At 45.6% G+C, this 25,894-nt stretch overlaps 1 protein-coding gene across 5 annotated transcripts in view; it reads left to right on the forward strand.

Moving 5' to 3' along the window:
• ASTN2 (astrotactin 2) overlaps window positions 1-25,894 on the forward strand; it is a 664,383-nt gene that overhangs the window by 604,625 nt on the left and 33,864 nt on the right. For all 5 annotated transcript variants that reach the window (XM_081896297.1, XM_081896298.1, XM_081896300.1 and 2 more), the window contains one exon: window positions 16,378-16,519. In XM_081896297.1, the coding sequence (XP_081752423.1) occupies window positions 16,378-16,519 (142 nt within the window). The remainder of the gene's footprint in view (window positions 1-16,377; window positions 16,520-25,894) is intronic.

Consider the following 25,894-nt stretch of genomic DNA (forward strand, 5'->3'; position numbering starts at 1 on the left):
ATTCAGGTACGAGGAATCCCCAGGCTACCATTCATCCAAGCCATGCCACTGCTGTGTACCACCCTTGAGTGTTTTTTGCCAGGTTAGAATGTGTCTTTGAACTCTGATAATGCCTCTTGGTTGCTTGAATGGAAGATAGAGAAGGATGACTGAGAATGAAGAAACTAGCCTACTGTAAAAAAATAAAACTCACATTCATTACTCCACCCACATTTGCTTTGGCCCCACCCACCACTGGCATATGGCCCCCAGGAGGTTGCCCAGAAGTGAATGCAGACCTTGGGCTGAAAAGGGTTCTTGACCCCTGATGTATATTTCTTTAACCCTCTTTTTCAGACCAAAAACTACACTCTCCCTAAAGAGCCTCGTATTAGTAAAAAATCCAACGCAGTGCTGGTGGCATGGACTACTGTACATGAATATGAATGAAATGCAGCTCCTGCCTTCAACCTTATAAACTAAAAGGCACTGTTCACACACATGGGAAGTGATGTGAAGGGGGCAGTAGAGAAGGGTGTTAAAGTTGACCATCTTGGAATTATAAGTATGTCCTTTCTCTGGAAGCAGTATGCCTCTGATTAGCTGTTGCTGGGAATTGCTAGTGAGGAGAGCACTGTTTCTGGTTGCAGGCTTCACACAGGCATCCAGCTAGGTACTGTGAGAAAAGGGTGCTGACCTTCGGACTCATCCAGCCACAGAGTTCTTCTTACATTCTTAGAGAGATGGTCTGGATGCTGTTATCCATGCCCCAATAATGCCCATCCCAGATTATTGTAATGCTGGGGTCTCCACTGTGTCATCAAATACCTACAGAGATCTCCCAAGGCTGCAATTAGGTCCTCCTTTCACCAGAATATAAGTCATAATGGCTGTGTGAGTGTCTCTTAACTCTCCCAAGCACTACCCACAGTAGCAGTGGCTGCTAGCTACAATTCCTATATTCTGCCCCCAATGTCAGTATGCCTCTAAATGCCAGTTGCCGGGAATCACAAATGTGAAGAGTGCAGTTGTACTCAGGTTCCCTTTGTCCCTTCCCATGGACTGCTGCCTTCAAGATGGTGGACCAGATGGGCCTTTAGGCCGATCCAGCCCAATCTTAAAGAATGCTAGTGAGTTGTAAATGGCACAGCTACCCAGTGGCATCTTCCTCTGGCTTGGTGGCATAGGCCACAGTGCCTTTCCTGTTTACTTCTTCTGGAAACAGAGTTGTGTTGTAGTTTTGGCAGTTAAGGTGGAAGCCTTCCTCTTGAATTGCCAGAGGGGTCACACAGGATGTTCAGAGGATTAAATACAACCTTACATATATGTTGTAATCAGGTAGCCTGATCTTTTCAAATTGTGTTAATCTGAATAAAATAAAATTAGATTTATAATTTTTTAAAAAAGTACCTTGCACTCGCCAACCATTTTGGTGTCTTTATACTCTTAGACCACATCACTGTACAATGGAGCAGATTTACTTAGTTCTGCTTTCCAGGGTGGGAAGCCTCAGGCCTGGGGGCTGAAAGAGTCTGGTCCTTCGGACTCCCCTGCAGACATGCCTTCTTTCCAGACCACACCACCGTAGGCCACACCCCCTCAGCCCTCCCATTCTTTGCTCCCTACTTGGGTGTTTTTGCCTGGCTGGAATATGTACTTGAACTGTGATAATGCATCTTGCTTATCTGGCTGGGGAGAGGAAGGAGGATGTGGGAACCATGGATTTTTGTGTGATATTGTGTGACTGAAATGTTGTCCTCTGCACAATGGTAAGAATCACCTCCATTGTTCTACTTGCATGTGACCCCCAAGGAAATGTGATCTTTGGGCTGAAAAAGGGCTGCTCTAGGTGGTTGGATAGGATAGTATCTGGGCAGTGGGGACTGTGGCCTGGGGCGCTTTTTTTTTAAAAAAAGGACCCAATCCAGCACTCCCATGACGGGCTCCCTCATCAAAACCAGAACTGTAGGGAGGGAAGCCATGCCTGGGCCAGGCCTTCAGTGCCTGGTTCCATCGTTTGAGGGAGCTGCTGAGACCACCAGCTACCTGCAGCCCCACTCCTGGGTCAGACCTGACCTGGGGGTGGAAGCAGCGGAGAGGAAGAGAGGCAGTGGCAACATCATTTCCCCTTTCCTCTCCTGGGTTCTGGAGTCTGAGTGCACCCTCTGCGCTACTTTGTGAGCCTAGGTTCAGACAGTCCAACCCTAGCCTACCTTAGGTGGCAGTAGCATACACTCTGGGTGCTTTTCCCTCTATTTCCAAAAGTAAAAGGGATGAATACTTAACTTTGTTCAAAAGCTGAAAGTTAAAGGAAGGGGTCTAGGATCTCCCTGGGAGGTGGGGACCTCCCACAGCTCCTCCACCTCCTAGCTGTGGCCCTCAGTTGGAAGCAGCTTGGTGTGCAGTGGTGGTTTCTTTAAAACATTGTTTTGTGCAGTGCTTTCTGCATTGGCTTCTCTGGCAGGGACACTCTGACATCTGGCAGAGATTCCCTGCGCGCCTTGCACAAATTCCAAATATGTGTTCTAGGGCATGTACTTAGTTCATGCAGGGTGCTGGTCAAACCCATAATTTATTCTTATCCTGCCCTTCCTCCATGGTGCTCAGAACAGTACGGTACATTGGTTTCTCCCTCCCTCCCTCCCTCCCTCCCGTTCCACTTCTTCTCTCTCTTTCCCTCCTGCGCCACCTCTTTGTCCTCACAACTTCCCTGTGAGGTCGGCTAGGCTGGGAGATAGGGATGAGTGAATCTGTAGGTTCTGATTTTGCTCTGGAATCGCCCCCCCCCAGTCTTGAGTTCTCCACCTTTCCACATCAGTTTTGACAACCTCTTTTTCAAAGTTCTCATGAAAATCCATCAGTGACATTTTCCTAATATCCACATTTTTGTGCAAGCACTTATCACTAATACGATTTGTTTGTGTATGTTCTTTGCACTAATACATGTGTTTTTATGAGTATATATATCTGACTGTGAAGAATGGCAGGATTTCAATTCATATGTTTCTTTGGAAAGAGTGAGTTTGGTAGATTTGCCTTTCCGTGCAAACTGAACAGAATCTCTGCTGGGAAATGGTGACTAATTTGGAGTGTTTTGGTTGAGCAGGGATTTAAAACCCATTCTCCCTGGTAAATGTCTGTCTCTCTATCCACTTCCCCATCCTGGCTTTCTTAGTTATCACTGTAATCCTCATGTGAACACAGGGTAAACCCTAGGAAGCATCCACACTTGCCCGTTGCCTCACAATGCAGGGGAAGATCAGAATATTGGGCAAATACTCGTATGCCTCTGGGGAAACCCACAGGGCTTGAGTTATGAAGCAGCTACCCGCAGACAGAACCATGCTGGCTCCCAGCAACATAGATAGATTGCAAATGACAATAGAAAGGAAGGACATTAATTCTACTGCAGGCTGAGAAGAAGAGACCCCACTGAAGTGAGACTTTTAAGATTTATTTTATGATGCCGCCTTACCTCAAATGTATTCACAGTGCTTTTTTCCACTTGGGCATTGTCTAAAATGCCAGTTCTGACAGCTCACCTAAGTTTTCATGTGCCTGCTCAGCCTGCTACCCATGCTCACATAGCAGATAACTTCCCCCTGTCCTGCTTTCATGCTGAGAGCCTCCCGCTCCACCTCTGGCCATGCATTCCATTGTTGCTCAGCAGTAATGCAAGGTGGTGGTGGTGGGAGTGAGAGAGATGGGAGCATTTTGATTACTCTTATGGACTTGATTTATGGGGACCATTTTAAATCACAAACCATCTGTGCACCTCTTCCCGGTCCAAAATGGATAAAAGACCAAGACATCAATCTGAGCACAGGCACCCGCCACCCGCCCTGCAACACATGCACGCACATACAAAGCCAGATCTCCCTTCCTCTCTCCTTCCCTTCTTATTAGCAGCTCAGTTTCCCGAGCCTAACGGTCTTTTTGCCAGAGCCTAACTGTCTTTTCCCAAGGGTAGGGTGACTTGCATGTGTCTTTATTATTTCCTTATGGAAGCCAAAAAAAGCAGATAGGGGGAAATGAATACCAATCTTTATTGCTCTTTGGCAAGATTATCTCTTATCTTCCTTTCCTGTGAGGGTGCCTTGGAGAGGAGAGAGAAAGGGGGCATGCTGCCATAAAGATCCCAAATGACTTTGGCCACGTCTCGATCTCTAATTCACCCTTTTTGTGTGGTGGAATAGTGATAGCCCTTCTCATGAGCCTAAATTGGGGCACAACATGGGTGAAGGAGGTAATCATCTATGCAGAGCCTAAGGGGTGTGCAGTCAAAGCTCCTTGATGGAGCATATGCTTTGCACGGAGAAGATCCCAGTTTCAGTCCCTGGCATCTCTAGCTGAGAAATGCTCAGGTACCATAGGGAAGGGACGCAATTGGCGCTGTGGGTTAAACCACAGAGCCTAGGACTTGCTGATCAGAAGGTTGGCAGTTCAAATTCCCACGATGGGGTGAGCTCCCATTGCTCGGTCCCTGCTCCTGCCTGCCTAGCAGTTCGAAAACACGTCAAAATGCAAGTAGATAAATAGGTACCACTCTGGTGGGAAGGTAAACAGCGTTTCCGTGCACTGCTCTGGTTTGCCAGAAGCGGCTTAGTCATTCTGGCCACATGACTTGGAAACTGTACACTGGCTCTCTCGGCCAATAAAGCGAGATGAGCGCTGCAACCCCAGAGTCGGTCACGACTGGACCTAATGGTCAGGGGTCCCTTTATCTTTACCTTTACCATAGGGAAAGGAAAGTGCAGGCCTGAGGCCAAATACATCCCTCAAGAATTCTCTGCCTGGCCATTGAGACTCCCCACACCACCCGCCTCCCAAGCCATACACTCTCTCCATGGGCCATGCTACTCACTGACCTCCCTTGCACCTTTCTTGGTTGTTATTGGCAGGCTTGCATCCTTGGACTATGATAAGACCTCTTGGTCGCCTGGGTGGAAGATAAAGGAAGGTGTGTGGTAGAAACTAACCTACTGTGCAAAGGTTATTTGAAGTTTATTCATAAGCAAATGAAATTGCAGGCAGGATTTGAAATTTGAGCAACGGGAAGAAATGATAATATATGAAATAGAGGAATGTGTATTAGGTGAAATGCACAATATTATGCAGTATACAAAGGGGACTGGTATAAAAACAGCATGGAAGAGGAAGTGGGAAGTCAAATTATAAGATAAATGTATAACAAATTTGAAGTTTAAAATTAATTGGCTAAAGTTATAAAAAAATTAATGAAAATTGTAATAATAAAAGATAAAATCTGCATTTATTATGCCGCCCATTTTTGCTTTTGGTCCGCTGCCACCAGCATGTGACCCCCTAAAAGCTTGGCCAGTAGGGAATAAGGACCTCAGGTTGGAAAAAGGTAGTAGGTGATGGGAAAGTCATTCTGCAATCTAGTTCAGCAAACATGATAATCTTTTAAACATGAGTTTCTAATAGTGAAACACTATGGAGTTGTGTGAGCAAAAGGTTGTTGGTGCTGTAAGTGCTCTTCCAGGACACTCAGCTCCATGACAGTTTCACACATTCCCCTCCAAACTCTTAGCATGTTAAGAGCATGCTCAATCCTCTGTGAGGTCTTCGAGGGGAGGATTCTGACTCCTCTGCATCAAAGAACACTTTTTTTTCTAAAGGGTTTTGGAGGGGGCGGGCAGTAACATTTGCAAATCTAGAGATTTCCTTAAGTCTGTTGATAGCTCCTGACTTTAGATGGGTGTGCTGTTTTAGCTATGGAAGGGTTGACACTCACCCTGAATATCACTCACAAGGGGAATGGTACAGCTATAAACATATGTACATAGACAATTATTTTAGCTTTCCCCCATTAAATTGCAGGTGCCCCATGAGAATTATCTTGTGCCTTCATTTTTTTTATTATTTGAATTCCTAGTTTGGTTTATGCAGATGCCTTTTCCTCATGGTTTGGATTATGGGTAGGCAAATTAAGGTCCACGGGTCAGATCCAGCCCAATCTCCTTCTAAATCCGGCCCGTGGACGGTCCGGGAATCAGCATGTTTTTACATGAGTAGACTGTGTGCTTTTATTTAGAATGCATCTCTGGGTTATTTGTGAGGCATAGGAATTCGTTCTTCTTTTTTCAAAATATAGTCTGGCCCCCCACAAGCTCTGAGGGATGGTGGACCAGCCCCCTGCTGAAAATGTTTGCTGATCCCTGGTTTGGTTAAAAGGCTTTTAAAGTAACCAGATAAGGAATTTATTTTTGTGCACTCATTGCCTATAAATAAACTGCTTCTTCCCAGTCCTTGAACTCCATCATACCCCAGTAGATTCCATAACTTAGCTGCCAGTCTGGATAGTCTCTGACAGGAACGATTAAAGTATTATCTTTGAAGACTTTCAGATTTCAAAGGGATATAATTTGGAAACAAGGGCATCCTAGCCTAGTCCAAACCTCTTTTGAAGATATATATTCTCTGTTTCTAAGAACTCCAGTCACATGGACTGTATTCATACCAGCCAACCCTCCCATTTTGAATGTTTCATCATGGAACTTTATCAAAAGCTGCCCTGGCTTCTGTCTCCAATCCCAGCTGTCCCACCTCGGCTCCGTCCACAGCCCCCGCCTCAATGGCCTCCTCCGTGGCCTCTTCTGCTACCGCCACCATACTTCCAGAAGCTTGCACTTCCTGTAGTATGGTGGAGGTGGAGAGTGCAGTGGTAGCCATGGCAGGGCTGCCAGAAGTATATTGTGGTGAAAAGCGAGTGGGCAGTCATGGGTACGCCAACAAATGGGTAGGTAGCAGCAGGCAGGTGGCAGTGGCAGGATGGTGCCGGGGGGTGGGGTGGGAAGTAGAGTCCTGATTTGTCCTCCTGAGAGGGTATGCTATATATATACACTGCACTGTCCATAATCCCTATTTAGCAGGAAAAGTTATTTTTTTAAAATACTTTCAAATTTAACAGAAGAAAAAACAGAGAAAGAGACAAAAAAGTTGAAAGAGAAAACAGTGTCAGCTTATATTAAGGGCATCAGCCCTGAGTGCTCACTGGAAGGACAGATCCTGAAGCTGAGACTCCAATACTTGGCCACCTCATGAGAAGAGAAGACTCCCTGGAAAAGACCCTGATGTTGGGAAAGATGGAGGGCACAAGGAGAAGGGAAGAGAACCTGGCAGGGAAGATAACTTGATTGTGGAGTTTTGTTTTGTTTTTTAATCTGTCCCTGTTGGAGGGATACTTGTTAAATTTTTGATGGTGTAAATTGTTAAGAGTTTTCAGCCTTCAGCTTCTTCACCACAAAATCCCAGATTTCAGGGAATGGGGTGAGAGTAAGATTTGTGGGCCCCAAACTCACTGCTGCTGTCTGAAGAGGAGCCCTAGTGGCTGCTATCCCCATCTGCAGAGTTCAAGTGGGGGCGTGTGAAGTGTGTGTGTTTGTCCCACTTTCCTGTCCCCAAGTGTTGGTAGACTGGTATGAGGGACAGGAGTTCTGTGGCTTCATCTGTGATTCCCCACCCTACCCCACCACTGCACAGAGCGAACGATTTGATAGGACACAGGCACAACCTCCTTCATTTCTCATTGAAAAAGAATTCAGAGGAGCCTAACTATGTTGTCAATTGGCCTGAGGATGTTCACTTGAAAATATAATTTTGGCCTAGATCTGGATTTGGTGCACACCTGGCCCCTATGTTCAGTGCCCCAATGTGAACACTTACTTTTCTTTTTAGGTAAAATTGAATATTTGGAGCATGCAGCATATTAGCAATGTGTGGGGTTGGGCGCTTCTACCAGACTGTTGGGACGTTTGTTCATTGGTTCCTGCACTCTATTAATGAAGCAGACTCTTTCTTTCTTACAAAGGGATCTGAGAGGAAAACTATGCCTCCTGGCCTAAATCACACCTCAGCCAGACCTCCAAAGCCTTGTTTTGTTTAAGCATATGTTGAAACAATCAGTTACAGCTATACACAGGTAGAGTCATAGCTTCGTTGTTGGTTGGTATGTCTGTGTATATACATTGTGTGTGTGTGTGTGTGTGTGTGTGTGTGTGTACACACATACACACACAATGTAAAACCATAAACTGTATGGTTTAGGTATGAATTAGAACCTTATAAAATGTGCTTTCTCATTTCTGTGTAACTCAAAGCAGGGATTAAACAATAGGAAAAACTCACCAGAAAATTTTTCCAAGGTAGAAATCTTTTTGCAACTTTTCATTGTGCATTTGAGAGGGTGAAGCATTTTTCCCATTTCCCTCTCCATTTAAATATTTTCCCCATGTCTTTAAATAAATCAATATAGGGTGCTCTGCGGGTGGGGGTCAGTTAGGAATGAGAAGACAGGAAACTGGAATTTAATAGGCAAAGAAAGGAACGAAGTGAAGGGGGGCAAAGTTTCTACAAACCCATACCTCCCCAGCTTGCAGACCACCATGCATAAGGCAGAGAAAGGAGAAATTTCCCTGTGTCTGTGGCATTCGGGAAGGCATCCCTAGAGCTCTCAACATTACTAGATGAGGCCCTGCTTTTCTCATCTCTTTGAAGGCCAGTTTTATGGAAAAAACAGAAATCTCTTTTTACTCCAAGGCAGGCAAAGCGACAAGGTTGGATAAAGCAGTGAAAGTGAGGAGCGAAATGCAGCCTGTGTGTGTTACAGAAGGCCAGGATTTGAAGGAGAAGGGCTGGGAGGCACGTGAGACTGCTCTCCCACTCCTCTGTTAGGCAACACTTAAACAGTACAGTCATACCTTGGGATACAGCCGCTTCAGGTTGCGTTTTTTCGGGTTGTGGACCACTGAAACCCAGAAGTACCGGAAATGGTTACTTCTGTGTTTTGGTGGTTGTGCATGCGCAGAAGTGCCGAATCGCAACCTGCGCACGCACAGACGTGGGTTGCGAACACTGCAAGTTGCGAACGTGCATCCCACACAGATCACGTTCGCAACCTGAGCGTCCACCGTATTGCTCAAATGACCACCAGAGGAAAGAGCAGTTGAATGGTCTGAGTATCAGACAAGGATTGGGAATACCCAGGTTCAATTCATAAGGGAATAAAACAGATAGGAATCTGTGGCCCTCCAGATGTTGCTGCTGTGCAACTCCTACCACCCCGACTTGCTGGGGCCGATGGGATTTGGAGCCAAACAGCATATTGGATGGCCATCTGTCATAGATGCTTTTGTTGAATCATAGAATATTAGAATTGGAAGGGAGCCAAGGGCCACGTAGTCCAACCTCCTGCAATGCAGGAATCTCAACTATTGATCCAGAGAGTACAAGTCCTTGCCTCCATTTTATTTTACAAAAAATCTAATGATCCAGTGATTTTTCAAAAATATACATGACCTCTGCATGTTCCACTGTAATATATGCCTTCTTAGTACTTCTAAGTAAATATCTAGAGCTGAATCTTTGGGGCCAGAAGGCTGGAGGGTGTGCAGGAAAGGGGCTGTTGCTGCTGTACTACCACACTAATCAGCTGTTAGGCAGGGAGGCTGAGCAGCATAAACAAAGCCCCATTGTGCCTCCAGTCTCTTCAGGGCTTCCTCCACTCTCATTGACATACTCTTTGGGTTCCGGGGAGGGTCTCCTTGCGGGCCATGAGGACTCCCCCATTCTCTTTCACCAGTTCCTGGTGTGATTCTATTTATTTATTTTCTGGTGCCAAGTGTATACACAGTCTCGTGTGAGTAGAAAGTGCATAAGTGGAGGGATGCCTGTATAAAATTCATCTGCTCTCTCTGGCTCATACATTTTCGGAAGTGGAAAGAAAGACCAGGAAATAACCCTGACAAGAAGGCTTGCCCCACCTCCCAGTCACACTGATTGGGCCCTGATCACAGCCAAGAGCCCATTCTTGCTAACCCAAGTAGCACTTTGGCTTGTCTATCAAATTGCCATTTCCTATCGCCACCTCAGAAGCTCCTCACTCCCTTAGAACCACCTCTGCCTTGCTTGCAAAAATCAGGATTTTAAGGGACATACTGAAAAAGTATGATTGCTTTACGGTTTCCAGAAATGTCTTGGGAGAAACGGGGCATTTGACAGGTATGCTCTTAGCCACATCCCCGTGACCCCATATGTCTAAACAGCTAATCATCCTGAATTGTCCAAAATCCAACCCACCCAAAATACCTTGCATGGAGAAATGAGGCCAAAGAAAGTGGCATATTTCTTTGGGCTAGCAAGGTGATAATTGGTTTTTTAAAAATTGTCCACACCTGTTGAAGATTAATTACATTGTCAGTTTTCTCTCTAGGAAACGGCTCCTATTTTCCTAGAGAAAAAGATTACGTTGCTTTAATTGTTTTGTTTTCTTTATTAATGACCAGTGTAAAGTTTTATAAATAATAAAGACTCTGAGAAACAGAACCAATTGATGTTTATTCCTATAACAGGAATTTCACTAAGAGATAGCTGGAATGCTGCTGCTGCCGCTTCTGTAAAGAAGTAAAATATGCAGGAAAACTTTTCTGTAAAGAACTCAGCTGCAGAAAGAAATGAAAAATGCAAGAGTAGATGCTCACACACCAACAGTATAACTTTGCCATCTATATTAATTTTATTTATAAAATTCATACCCTGTTTTTTCTTTTATTGCCACACCTGCAATTTAACAGGTTTGTTGGCAAATTCATAGTGTCTCTGTCACAATTTTTTGATTTTCTATTCAATTTCTTGATTCAGACTTCCGGATCAGTTGTGATCATGTTCAGGTCGTGAGTTTGTCCAGTGAGCTTGTCAGGATGACTCAATCATAGAAAAGGGTGAAAGGGGGAGCGACGGCAACACAATACCCCTAAATTTCTTGATTTACCAACATTGAATATTGTGCTTGTAGCATCTGAAGGCAGCCCTCTTTAGGGAAGTTTTTAATGTTTGAAGTTTTATTCTGTTTTTAATGTTCTGTTGAAAGCTGTCCAGAGTGGCTGGGGAAATCCAGTCAGATGGGCAGGGTAGAAATAAATTATTATTATTATTATTATTATTATTATTATTATTATTATTATTATTATTATTATAATATTATTATTATTATTATTATTATTATTATTATTATTATTATTAATTTGTTTTATGGATTATTTTCCTGGCTTTTTGATCAATTCTTTCTCATTTTAAATCTAGTCTTCCAGAAGTTCTGGGTTAAAAAAAAGTAATCTTTTGATATCTCAAGGGTTGTCACATCGAAGAGGGAACAATATGGTTTTTTCCTGGTCTGGAGGGTAGGATTCAAACCAGAGGCTTCAAATTACAGTAATGGAAATTCCGATTAAACATCAGGGAGGAAAACCTTCTGGCTGTAAGAGCTGTTTGACAGAGGAACAGTCTCCTTCAGGAGGCTGTGGACTCTCCTTCCTTGGAGGTTTTTGAGCAGAGGTTGGATGGCCATCTGTCTTGGATGCTTTAGCTGAGAATCCTGCTGTGGTGTTTGTCCGTTCTCTTGAAAATGTCTGTACAGGGGAAGACAAAGAGTTAATAGGTAGACCAATAGAAAACCAGAGGTGGAGCCTACCTGTTCATAAAAGGGCTTAGCCCAAGGTTTAGTTAGCTAGTTAGTTAGTTAGTTAGTTAGTTAGTTAGTTGGGAAAGCAGTTGGCAGACAGATGGAAATAGAGAGACAGTTAGTGCAGTTGGTTCTTGTGTGAGAGGAGGTAGAAGAGTTAGAGACAGAATAAAACAAGACTAAGAGGGGAAAGGGTAACAGCTTTTCGAATGCATTTAAAGTTTATTTGTGTTTGCAATAAACCACAATCTTCATTATTAACTTAAGAACCTGACTGAGACTAAATGATTTACCAGGGAGGACCTGGTTGGTGGCAGCAGATTAGTGGCGTATGGGTCAATAGTCCGTGAGACGACCGGGGGCTCTGTACGAACGCCATACCTGCATTGCAGGGGTTTGGTCTAGATGACTCTTGGGTCCCTTTCAACTCTACGATTCATATGAAGCTACCCACTGTGACCCTAAAGTTTTGGGCCTGGTCAGTGACCGCCAGTCCATTCCCACAAATGAGCATGTAGTTTGGCTAAAATTGACAGGAAGTGGGGAAGAACCATGCCTGGAGCTCCTTGAGGATAGGTGGGGCAACATGTAATAATTTAACAATAGCAGAGTCTGAATTTTCTCCTTGCAGGTTATTGTAGAATCATAGAAGTGTAGAGTTGGAAAAGCGCCAAAGGGTCATCTGGTCCAAACCCCTGCAGTGATTCCAGCATCGGAAGGGGTTGGGCTAGATGGCCCTTTGCACACCCCCTCCCAACTCTATTATCTCCCCTTTTTTGTTGGTTACAAAAACACCATACATTTAAAGCACATGACTTTTCCCAAAGACTCCTGGAAACCGTAGCTTGTTTAGGATGCTGGGAACTGTAGCTTTGTGAAGGGGTAAGCTACAGTTCCCAAGATTATTTTTAGTGGGAGGGGATGTGCTTTAAATGTATGGTGTGTACACAGCCTTTGTGTGCACGTTCTATAAATTCACAACAGGCATCTCATTGCAGACTTGTCATCCAGAGCTGCAGCCTGGGAACTGAATTTTTGCAAGGTTCAAGGCAAGGTGGGCTAGTTTGAGCACGCCACCAACCCCAGAATCCCCCCTCCAGTCTTAACACCTTGAGGTGGAAAACTGGGAGAAGGGAAGGGTGCATTGAACACACACCACATGTGACGTATTTTTATGGATCTCCTAAGGCCAGGTGTTTCCTGAGCAAAGAAACTGGGCAGGAGCAAAATGGAAACAATTCTTACTCACCTTCCTTTGCACTGCCTCCCTCCTTTGCACCTCACAAAGGGCTGTCATTTGGGGGAGAGAGAGGGGGCTGAAGTCCTAAGTGCCCCTCCCCCTTCCACCCTCCCAGTCCCCACCATTTATGCCTATTTGTGCCCTCTTGACAATTCTGCTGTGTTTTCCTTTCCTTGAAGGAGAGGGAATTGAGAGCCTCCCCTCCTTCCCCAATGCAGGTATGTGCCTGTTCTCCATTACAGCTCCATTGGGGCTGAAATATGATCATGCCTGTGTCAGACCTACCAATATATTTATTTATCCATATAGGCTTTTCTCCTTAAGTTCATTATGTCCAAAGGTTTTCAACCTTTTTGAGTCCACGACTTCCTTGACCGACTATATTCTTTCTGTGGCACCCCTGTGGGGCTCAGGAGCCCAGTTAGGTCATCCCTTGCCTGCAGAGCTGGCAGCCTCTCAGCCTTTTTTGAACACCCTCCCTTGTGGAGTCTTCCCTCAGCCTCCTCTCCTCTCCCCTCTCCTTGGGAGTCCTTCAGACAGCTGCTCAGTTGTTGCATTCTAGGATCCTCCGTGCCTATTGTTCTAGGATCCAAGTTTAGTACATAACACTCTCCCTTGTGGAGTGTTCCCTCAACCTCCTCTCCTCTCCCCTATGCTTGGGAGTCCTCTGGGCAGCTGCTGCTGCCCCTGATCTCTGAGCTGCCCTCTCCCACCCCGAAGAGAGGTGCCTCCTCACACTGCCCCACAAGGGCCTGGGGAGAGGATGCCCCAGCCTTAGTGGCCCAACGGAGGCCTGCACCTCACCTTGGGAGGCAGCAGTAGTATCAGTGGGCGCTGCTGGGTCTGCATAGTGGAAAGGCTCCCCTTCAGCACTGGGCACTCAGCTTCCAGGCGGGCCTTGCACACAGCAAGCACAAAAAAGGTCAGCACAGTGCCTGCCTGCCTGTCCGGCCTCCTACTTGTCTGTCCATTCCTAACAGCAAGGGCTGGTGAAGTGGCTTGCTGGGCTCCCTCGCCCACTTGCTTGCATATGCCGGCTGCCTCAGCTCCTGGCAACCACCACCCCCTGGCCAGCCCCAGAGGCACCATTCGCCTGCAGGGCTTGTAGTCAGGGCTGCTGCAACAAACAGCCATGCAAGCCTTTTGGAAGCAGAGACGTGAGAGGGCATCAGAGGCAGGAGGGAAGGAAAGAAGGACAAAGGCCAGTGTTGCCCACAGCACCCCTGACCATCCTTCAAGGCACCCCAGGGTGCCACGGCACACTGTTTGAAAACCACTGTGTTAGGCAAAGGATGGCTTGCTATTACTGTTGTTGTAGTAATAGTACTAGTAGTAGTAGTTGCGGTCATCATGTTAATCTCACCGCTGCTTCTAAATTTCAAAATGAAGCAAAAAGCTAAATAAAATAGTGTATGGGAAAAAATAAGAAGAGGGAATCCCCACCCCACCCCTACTTCATTGGCAGGATTTAAGCTATGTATACACTCCTATTTGCTAGAGTAACTCCCACCACTGGTCCTTGAATTGGTCTATACACAAAGTTAGCCACAATCAACAAACTATGTCTATCCTGCTGTTTCTCATGAAAAAAACTGTGTTTTCATACCCTCTGACATTTCTCTGATGAAAATAGGGACGTCCCATTCCAGAATGATAATTTTACTATTTGTACCCCACACATCTTACTGGGTTGCCCCAAAAGCTGCCCAGAGTGTCTGGGGCAATCCAGTAAGGTGTGTGGGATATAAATAGTAAAAGTATCACTCTGGAATGAGGCGTCCCTATTTTCATCGAAAAAAAGTTGGAGGGTATGCAACCTATCCTACACTTGGGCCAATATCACCTCTTGGCATCCTTGGGCATCTTCCAGGGCACCAGAGGTGCTGGCATCTGCCCTCTACTACCTCTGCCTAGCGGCAGCAAGCAAACTTAAATTTACCAGGATGCCCTGAAGCAATGCCATCCATTGTGGCAGTTATCACCAGGTAATTTCCATGGCTAAGGTCCCACAAGAAAATCTTTGCCAAGAGCCCACTCGAAACTGGAGCCAGTATCAATTTTCTAGACCACAGATGGAAAACCTGTGACCCCCCAGATGTTGTCAGGGTTGATAGGAGTTGGAGTCCAGCAACATCTAGAGGACCATAGGCTCCAGCCACACAGAGAAATAAAGGCAACACATGCAACAATAGTGTGCAGCCTCAGTGCCCTTTCCCATTCACCAGGCATCACTTCAGGCCAATCACTTCTGCCACTCCCAAATTTTGGTCTAGACTTGCTTCTTGAAACTGCTGGAGCAAACAGTGGTGTGATGGAAACAGCATAGCAATGGTGCCATTTGGGGACTTGCAAGAGGCATTAAGATGACTAACTTTGCCTTTTGGTTTCTTTAGGGAAAGAATAAATGTTCTGTTTCTCCTCTGGCAGGAGAACTTTGTTACCCGCATGTGGCTTTTTATGAAAATAATGTTTGCGTGTCCATGTTTTGTTTTGTTTTTGCCACTGCCACCACCTGTAAAATCAGCTCCTGGCTTTATGGATTGCTGGTTTGTCACACCAATAGGCTGGTTTGCGTGTTTTATACCAAAGACTTCGGCATTTCTTATGCACTTTTGAGTCTTTGATCAGGTTGAGAAGAAAGTAAAGAAAGGAGGATAGGCACAAGAGCCATTCTGCTGTTCGCTGTCAGAGCCAAAGCCTGACTCACAATAGATGTTCAGAGCTAAGGAATGAGTTTCTTGTTACTCCAGGATGCCCAAAATGCTGACTGTTCTCTCCCTCAACATGCAATCCTACTGTGCCACTAACATGTCCAGCTCTGGAAGCTGCCAATTTATATATGAAGGCGAAAGAACACAGGGCGTGATCCAGAAGTACTCCTGCATACACAAAAGTTATTTTTGACCATTTGCAAAGCCATGCAAGGGGGGGGGAGGACTGGCTTGACAGTTGTTTTATATAAAACCCACTTTTCAACACTTATTTATGCAAACATGTGCCCCTCAACTGCTTTTTAAATTGTCTCAGGGCCGAGCTGAACCTTACTGATCTTCCATATCACATCTCCACTGAGTATTCATTCCAATTTATTTTTCAGGACGCACATAACATTGAAAGGAGCACTCTGCTTGCACTGTATTCCACTATTGTTCCCAAAAGTTAGAATATAGTGCAGAACTTAACATTTAAGGAAAAGTCATGAAAATGGAATAAACTATCATGTGAATGCAGCCTAAATCATCACTGGTGGGCTGCAGTACTCCAGGGTTTCTGGCAGGAAGTCTTTCCCAGCCTTGCCTGAACAACTTAAGACAATACGTGTGCAAAGTGCACACACTACCACTCGGCTACTACCCTTTCACACAGCTTTCACAGAGTCCTCTTTTAAAGCCGCCTAAAGTCCTCTTTTAAAGCCAGCACCTGCCCACTCATGCAAGTCATTTCCATAAATTCCAATCTGCAATGTATGGAAAAGTCCCTTGTATTGTCAGTCCTGAATCTGCTGCTCATGGGTTCAGTTGAGTGACCTCAGGTTCCAGAGTTACAGGAGATGGGGGAAGAAAAACAAACCCAACAACAACCAACTCCTCACCACTTCCTCCACCACATGCATATGTTTTCTCTGTCAAGTAAATAAATGAATGTTTCTCAGGTGTTTCTTTTCTTTGGCCTGCAGGAGAGTCCTTGAGCTTTGCTGATGATTTGCTCTCTGGTCTTGGAGCTGCCTGTGTGGCTGCTGGAAGGAGCCATGGAGATATCCCTGACACAAGCCTCTACTCTGTCATTTTCAAGTGTCTGGAGCCTGATGGATTGTACAAGTAAGGAAGGAGTCGTGTGGTGGAGTCATGGGGCATGGGGAAAAGATCATCCAGTGTCTTGTGCACATTACTTCTCGCATTTCAAAGTCTGTATGGATTGGAGACTGCCCAACCCAACCTCAGTTTTGTCCTTAGCCAGTCACCATCTGTCTGTTTCTTACTGACAACTAGTTCAAGGGGTGGTGCTTCCTCTCAGCTTCCTCCTCCTTGCCCCAGCTTTGTAGAAGGGAGAAGGATGTGAACAAAAGCAAAATTAATTGCCTCTACCTCTAATGGACTCTGGCTCTGCCTGCCATTGCTCAGGCTCCACCTACTGTTGGCCTCCCTGCCTTCCGCCCTACCAGTCCCAATGGGCACCAACAACCACTTTCTGTATTGCAGTAGCAACAAAGGGCTGAAGAGAAGCAACTGTCCCATTGTTTGCTTTTTAAATTAGAAATGAACCACTTTCCCCCTCAAAATAAATTGAAAAGTGGTTTAGAGTAAAATAGACTTAACCCTAAAACTATCAATGCAATTGTTCCCTTAGGTTCTTAATCCAATCACAGTCAAGTTAGCTCCTTGGTACTCCAGAGATCTGCAGACTGTGAAATGGCCAATGGTGGAGGAAAGCTTGTGATGATTGCAACTGAACATGTACAGAAAGGCAATATAGGACTTACTATGTGACAATGGTGGCGGCTTACTTCTCTGTCATCATTGCATCTGCAGAATGCCAGCCATCATAAATCTTTTCTGTAGTGAAGAGCCATTGAGTTAGGAGTTAGATACAAGGCTGGCCCAAGACATTTTGGCACCTGAGGAGAACAACAAATTGGGGCTCTCCTTTCCCTGCCGGGGAAGAAGGGATGAGTGAAAATCTAAAACAGGAAAATGGGAAGGGGGGGGGGAATAGAGATCTACCTCAGGATCTGCTGTCTTATGGATCCTGCCACCTGAGGCAGTTGCCACACCTTGCCTCATGGGTGGTTAGCCCTGGTTAGATAATACAGAGAGCCCCCAAAGAGCCAAGGTGTCCAGTTTGCATTGCATTATGCCACAGATTGGGCAGATTCAAAGATGGATATACGAAACCATCTGATTGTTTTGATTTGGTTACTTTCTTAATGTATCCTCCAAGCAGCTTGCTCATGGTATGGCATGGAAACAGCCCTGGTCATAGACGATTTACACTAGTAAATGAATATGGGGTATGTGACCCTGTTGTTTTGAATGGAGCCCTCAGTGACCTTTGATACTATTGACTGTGGCATCCTTCTGGGCTGTCTTGTTAGTTTGGATCAGGGAAGCACCAGTTTTTGTTGGCTGTGGTCTTTCCTGAGAGAATGGACCCAGTATGTGGTGCTTGGGGGGGGGGACTTCTGTTCCACCTCAAATCACTCCTGTCCTTCAACCAAAATTGCTAAAATGCACCTTCCAAGTTTGCAGCCTGCAAGCTGGGGATGGATTTCAGCTCAGGAGTTCCTTGGGTACTAAGGTCAAAAGCTTTGTCAGTTTGGACAATCCTCTTACTAAAATGGGTTACCTCCCCCGTTGGAGTCTGTGAGTCTTTGAATGCTTGGAATCCCAAGTGGGGAAAATGCTGTAGTGCTCAGGTCCTACTTTCAGGCTCCCAAGAGGCATCTGTTTGTCCACTGCGAGAAAAGGATGCTGGACTAGATGGGCCATTGGTCTAATCTAGCAGGACACTTCTGATGATTGGAAAACAAGTCCAGGAATCTAGATGTCCAGAGAGATGGCCCCCTGCATTAGCCTTCTGCTGTGACTGTCATTTTTCTTACAACTTGCTTGGTAAAATATTGGGGGCGGGGGTTGATGGAAGAGAAGAGTGCTTTAATTTCCCTGAGATTTAAGACATGAAGTACAGAATGAAACATTAGACTGGAAAGATGTTTGGAAGGGGTGGGGGACAACTCTGGAAAACAATAGGAGAATATCAGAGCAGCCTCGGATAATTAAAACCCATTGTTGGAATGAATAATTCTTCCCCCTGCTTGGAACCGCAAAGGCAATTAAACCTGTGAACTGGCAAATCTACCACCACTGGCAAACTTTTCAGGCTTTGTTAATACTTTCCTTCTGCACCTCTAGCCAACTCCACAACCATTGGCTCCCACCAGCACCACTCTCAGGCCTCCCCCACAAACTCTATTACATATGTTGACATGATCTTTAAAAAGGAAATGGCTTTATTACACTTCGGTTTACGAGGCACGGCAGCTCTAACGCGTGCTTGCCATTTAATAATTTTTAATGTTTCCTTTTTAAAAAGGCATGTGTGTGTGTGTGTGTGTGTGTGTGTGTGTGTGCGTGCGTGCACACACACACACACATACAACCCTTCTGATTGTATATATTAAGAGTCAGGCTGTTCTGAAAAGGTGCCCACATGAATGTGGAAAACACAGCACAACCTGGCAGTGATTTGCTTCTAGTAAATTGTTCAGTCGCTATCAGTTGCTGCATACCCTCCAACATTTCTCTGATGAAAATAGGGACATCCCATTCCATAACTATAATTTTACTACAGTGGTCGGCAAACTTTTTCAGCAGGGAGCCAGTCCACTGTTCCTCAGACCTTGTGGGGAGGCAAACTATATTTTTTTGGGGGGGGGGGGATGAACAAATTCCTATGTCCCAAAAATAACCCAAAGATGCATTTCAAATAAAAGGACACATTCTACTCATGTAAAAACACGCTGATTCCCAGACCATCTGCGGGACAGATTTAGAAGGTGATTGGGCCGCATCCGGACTACGGGCCTTAGTTTGCCTACCCATGTTTTACTACTTATACCCCACACATCTTACTAAGTTGCCCCAGCCACTCTGGGCAGCTTCCAACATATATAAAAACATAATTAAACATTAAGCATTAAAAAAAAAAAAACCCTTCCCTATATAGGATTGCCATCGGACACCTCGGGAGTCAAATAACTCCATACCCTCCAACATTTCTCCAATGAAAATAGGGACATCCTAAGGAAAAGCAGGACATTCCAGGATCAAACCAGAAACCAAGATGACTTCTCTAAATCAGGCGTGACCCTGGGAAATAGGGGCACTTGTAGGGTCTGTTGCTGACTCCTCAGTTGCCAGTGGTACAAGAAAAGGAGGGGGGGAGGAAGAGGTGAGGTTGTTTCCTTTCCCCTCCCAAATACATTGAAAGGAAGCAGCACAGCGTAGGCTTGCCCTTTGTGATACATGTGTCATGAGAATTAATTCCCCCTGTTGGACCTATTTATTTGTTAACTCTATCCATATATACCACTCAGCACCAATGTTCTCAGGGCGGTTAACAATAACGTTTTTAAATTCCATAAGCAGAATACAGAAGGGAGATAGAAACAATTTCAGCCTGAGGGCCACATTCCCTTCTGGGGGCCACTTGTCAGTGGTGAGGCAAACGTGAGCAGAAAAGTGGGTGGAGCAACAAATGGAAATGTTACGTGGGTGTGTTCTAATCTATTATAGATATCTAGTTTTCTATAAATCTATCAGTCTGCATGGCGCATTATCTGTCAGAATAATACAAGCTATAGGAAGTCAGTGTGATTTACACCAGGGTAAATTGTGCCACTGGAGCTAATCCCTGTTCCAAACTCTGTTCAGACTGAGCTGGCCCAAGCCTGGCAGATGGAAAGTAGTTTTGCTTACGGTGTCCTTTTTGCCAGTGTAACTTTCACTGGGTTGCTAAGTCATGTGACAGAGCTGAATGGAATTTGGAATGGAATGGAATTTGGAATAGGGGCCTGCCTCCCTTGCCCCATCCTGCCCCCACCATACTCCTGGAACTTTTCAGCTATGACTCTTGGGGACCCACTTACTTGCAGGCCTATTCCACCTGGGTGGAGGACATAGGAGGGCGGGGCCAGACTGATTGCAGCAACTTCATGTATGGCTGATGCATTGATAGACAATCCATCAATGGCCTCCATTCCTCCTTAAACACTTTGTCATTATTCAGGTAGGTAGCCATGTTGGTCTGACGTAGTTGAAATATATAAAATTATATAAAAACTGTCCAGTGGCAGCTAAGTTTGTTCTGGGTATAAGCTTTCGTGTGTATCTGAAGAAGTGTGCATGCACACTTATACGCAGAACAAACCTAGTTGGTTTCTAAGGTGCTACTGGACTATATATATATATATATATATTTCAACTCATTATGTCCTCTTAATTTGGCAGTTAATTTCACCATTTCAGCATGAGTCCATCAGTTTCATAAGCCATTTCCGCTTCGTTGATAATCCTTCCTCTGTGCATATAAAGCTCTAGCTGCTGTTCTTGGGTACATAAATAAATAGTCAGCTTTTTTGGACTTCTGTCCCCGTTATTCCTAGCAAAAAGGATCCTTTTTGATTCATTATATATCATTTCCCCAAATCCCTTCACCTTTTCACAGGACCACCACATTGTTGAACTTCTTCATCAACACAGAGTGTATGCAGCCAATGGGGCTCAAAATATGTTAGACAACCAATTATCTCCTGGGCACCTTCAAAGGTGTCCTAAGAACATAGGTACACAGTAAGAGCCCTGCTGGATCAGCCTAGTGGCCCCTCATAGTTTTGCATCCTGTTATCACAGTGGCCAACCAGATGCCTCTGGAAAACTCACGAACAAGACCTGAGTGCAAAAGCCCTCTGCCCACTTATGACTCCCAGCAACTGATATTTAGAGGCAGGCCACTTCTGACAGTGGAGATAGAAGATAGCCATAGTGGCTAGTAGCCACTGGCGGAGGAAGAGGAGTGCGGGGGGAGTGCACCACCCCTGGCAGCGCAATCCCGGTAGGGTGCCATCGCGGCTGCCACCCCGCCTTCACTGGGCACCCCGCCCCTGCAGGCAGCGTGCCCCACCCCCCAAAATGCATGCCACACCCCTGGGGCAGTGTGCCACACCCCCAGGACATGTGCCAGCCCTGCCCCCACCTGTTCTCTGCCACTGCTAGTAGCCACTGATAGCCATACCCTTCTCTTTCATTACTGTATGTGCCCTTTTTTCTTCCTCTGACGGCAGTCCTCCCTTCATGGATGATGCTGAAAAGCTAAATGTGTCCAAAGGGAATGATTTCATGCCAAATGTTCTTGTTATCACTGGCAACATCAAATCACAAGCAAAACACTTCAGAGTAACCTTAGTGTTACCATGAGCCAAATGGCCAAGAAGCCGGTGTGGAGGCAGCCGTAAAAGGAATATCTTTAAAACCATTTGGCATGTTCTCTGCTGTGCTCTGTGATGACAACAACTGGTATAAAAGAATGTCAGTTTCCCAGTTCAAGAAGGCTGAAGCTTGGAGCTGGGGTGAGAGATGTCGCTTCAGTAATGAAACAACCCAGACTGAGAGCTAGTTCAGGAACTCCACCTTTCATGGCTTAGGGTCAGCCCCTGATCCAAGCAGATGTTTCCATGCACCTTCCCTTCCTCCCAAACAGCCTCACAGGCAACTAGCTGGGCACTTGGGCTGCTGCTCACTGTTTCCTCTGCTTCTGTAGCCTTGGGGGAGATGAGGGGAGGGGTCTGAGAGCCAGCCATGAACTCAGGCAGCTTTTGTGGAGGTGTCCAGACCTGGTGTTGGGATGTTTGGATCTGATGGCTTCTCAAGCTCATTGGCAACATAGAAATCTGCTGAAGGGTTCTGCTCTCCTTCCTCCTCTAAGGAGGAGACCTCGGGTTCAAGGACAGGGTTCAACACTGACATAGATATGGATATCTAAATACATGAAGCTGCATTATAGTGTCAGGGCAATCAGTTCATCCTTTGTAGTATTATCTACACCAGACTACAGTTCCCATCATCCCATCATCCTGAACCTCTGGCTGTACTGTCTGTGATTGGAATTGGTGCCTAGCACCATCTGGGAGCTTGAGGAAATGCCAAGATTTGCAGGGTGAACCTAAGAGTGTTTGGGAGGCAGCTTCAAAACAGCCAAATGTGGACTAATTATCCTCGGTGACCACAAAATGCCAACTAATGGTTGGGGGAGGATGGGATAGAGAACTGAATGAGAAGGTGAATTGAATGTGGTATCCTGGAAGATATTGCTGCAGCTGCACTTGTCTATTTAAATGTGCTTAACACACACACACACACACACACGCACAGAGAGAGAGAGATTTGTTCTTTTTTTACCTTTTTTTTGGAACATTGCAATAAGCACATAGCCACCTGCCCTAGCAAATTACCTCTAGCAGAGAACCAACATTAGTCACACTCAGATTTGACCCATTTAAATTAATGCACATGGCTAACTTAGGTCACTTAATCTCAGTGGGTCTACCTTAAGTAAAACATAGTTGGCTATAATTCAGATACCTTTTTGGTTCTCACTGGTTGATAGGTATGCTGCCTTTGAGTGCACTGATTTATTTGTCCTGCCTGCAGAATAGTGGAATAGTAGGGGTACATGAGATATCTGGAGGCAATAGTGAGAGGAAGTGAGGGAGCAGGAACTGAGGGAAAGGAGCATGCTGGCATCAGCATCAAACAGATGTGTGCAGTCCTAAAAATGAGTAGCCTTCTCAAGACATCCTGAAGGCCTCTCCACTCCCAGAGGTGCTTTGATGTTAGTTCTGTTGCAGCAAAACCCACAGCACCCAAAAAAGCTTATACTTGATGCTGCCTTCACCTCTCAAAAGTGTCACCCTCCCCAAAAGCACGGATGACAGTTCCAGTGGCTGTCCAAAATACAGCCCATAAACATTCACACACATACAGAGAGAGAGAGAGAGCTTCATATCAGACACAGTTGAAAAGGAAGCATAGTTCCTCCAGTTTCCCAACACTTCAAAAGTGACAACAGCCTAAGCTGTGGAACGTGAGGCCAGCACTGTGCTCTGAACCTCTGCAAACATCTCAGAAACAGAGGCTCAAGAGGTGTGTTTTTGTTTTGGCCTCTCACTCATTTCCTCCCTATTCCCAAATGACTTCCCCATTGCTTATTTGCTTCCACCACTTGCTTTCACCAGTAAGGAAAAGAGAAACACAGACTCTACCTTTCACCAGAGCCCTTCCCTTTCCCTCAGGAATTTTTTTCCCCTCAGGAGACTTTTGTTTTGCAGCCACCTCTCAGGCATGCTGGACTGTATTGTCCTGTGCCCCAAACCCAGCCCCAATTTGAATAATACGATCTAAAGTCAGAAGGGGGTTGCTTCAGAAACCTATGTGGATTCCATCAATATTATCTAACCTATGGACCATTTGAATCATCCTGCTTCGACTTACCTCAAGTAATTAGTCTGTGCAACTGACTGACTCTTTCCCTCTTCCCTTCCCTTCCTCAAGCCTATTTCCTTCCTCAGATCAAAGCTGGGCTTGAGGTTTCTGAAAACAAACAAACAAACAAACAAACAAACAAACAAACAAACAGAGGCTGATTCATTTCTCTGCTTTTTTAGACTCTATCATTTTAAAGAAATAAACAAAAACATTATTCTCTTCCCCTCCCCCATGCTTTCACTCTCTCTTACGAGAAAAAGTGGTTTGGCAAAAATATGTTCTCTTTCATGTTGGAGCCGCAGTGGCGTAGCGTGGATTGTCAGCACCCGGGGCAAGGCAAGTAATTTGTGCCCCCTAACCCGTGGATTTGCGCCCCCTAACCCTAACCCCCAGATGTTGCGCCCGGTGCGGCCAGCCCTCCCTGCACCCCCCACGCTACGCCACTGTGGAGCCGTCTTACCTGTAGATTAGGGCTTGGAGAACCTGTGTCCCTCAATATGACTACATATTCCAGCATCCCTGAAGATTGGTTGGCTGGGGCTCATGGGAGTTATAGCCCAGTAACATAATGGAGAGAAACAGGTTCCTCCAGAGCTGCTGCATCAGTTACTACTAGCCACATAGGCTGTGTTCCACCTGCACTGTCAGAGGCAGCATGTGTCAAGTATCAGCTAGGGAAGTGGAGATCACACAGATAACATGTGTAAATGGAATGGAAGTCTAACAGTGCAATGCTATGCATACCCAATAATGACCTTAATTGTCCCATGCACCATTCTTCCCCACTCTTCAGATGGTTTAATTTTACTTGCTTCAAAAAGTGGCAAGCCAGACCTGCAGAATTTGAGCTTATTCTGCTCAATGAGGGCCTGGACCCTCCCTCCCTCCTCTATTTTCATTTGCAGTTTATTTGGAAGTGGGGGAACCTCTGAGAGGGGGTGAGCTGTAGAAGGGATGCTGCTTTGCCTGCAGAAGGTCTGACGTTCAATCCATGACATCTCCAGGTTGGACTGGACTGTTGCCAGTCAGCATAGATATTACTGAACTAGATGCACCCAGCAATCTGACTCAGCTTCCTATGTAACTGTAAGGTGTCAAGCCTGCCAGCAGTATGCAGTAGTAAATTTATAATAGTAGTAGTAGTAAATTATTTGCACTTGGAGAGGCCCATAAACTGGGTCCCAGCATGCCAGTCTTTGGGCCTCCTTTAATGGAAGCAGTGGTCATTGTGTTGGGCAGCAGAGGCTTCTAAAGGCCTCTGTTCTGCTTAGCCCATTCTTTGAGAGATGTCTGTGAACAAGCTAGCTAGGCTGTTGTCTAACTGGGATGAGAAATGGAGGCTCTTCCTGCAGAAAAGGCTCATAAAGCTCAGCTCCTTCTGGCTAAATCCTCGGGCCACCTGCTCTGCATTCAGAAAACTTCAATCCTTGCCACCTCTGGCTAAAAGAATTAGGTAACAGGTATTGTGGGGGGGGGAATCATTGCCAGAAAGCACTCCCTGCTAAGCAATATTGGGGGTGGGTGGGCTAAAAGAGATTAGAAGAACAGATAGTACCCCAGTTCCTGCTCTCTCTTCCGATTGCTTGCCATATAACCCCAGTGCTCCACGCTCCTTTTCCAAATCAATTTCAGTATTTTGGAGTTGGAACCAAAAATATATCAGGGTATTTAGTGTGGTAGGTTGAAGGGTGTATAAGCCAAGGAAGCTCAGTAATGACTGGCCAACAGCTCTCCAGAATTTCAGACCTACCTGGAGATGTTGGGACCTTCCTTCCTTTCTCAGCCCTACCTGGAGATGTTGGGACCTTCCTCAGACAGATGCTGTGCCCATGAGCCTCAGCCCACCATGTACATAAGTTAGCTGCCCTATACCAGGAGAGGCTGTTCCTTTCCACTCACGTCCTTCTAAACAATGCACTTCTATGAGTTGTCAGCCTATTGAACCTACTTCAGTGTTCCTAGAACTGGAGTCATAAACTGGATGCTGAGAGAATGGAATAAGGATTTTTTTTCAGGAGAGGGAAACATCATGCCCCACTCCATCTCTTTCTGCAACCCACTCCTCTCCTTCCAACAATACAGGCGGAAGAGAACTGTCAGTTGCCACAGAGTTCCTGCTTCAAGACTACATTAGCTGTAGGTTAGATTAAATCC

The sequence above is a fragment of the Podarcis melisellensis genome, assembly GCF_964234715.1.
Source record: "Podarcis melisellensis genome assembly, chromosome: Z".
In the NCBI taxonomy this organism is placed as follows: Eukaryota; Metazoa; Chordata; class Lepidosauria; order Squamata; family Lacertidae; genus Podarcis; species Podarcis melisellensis.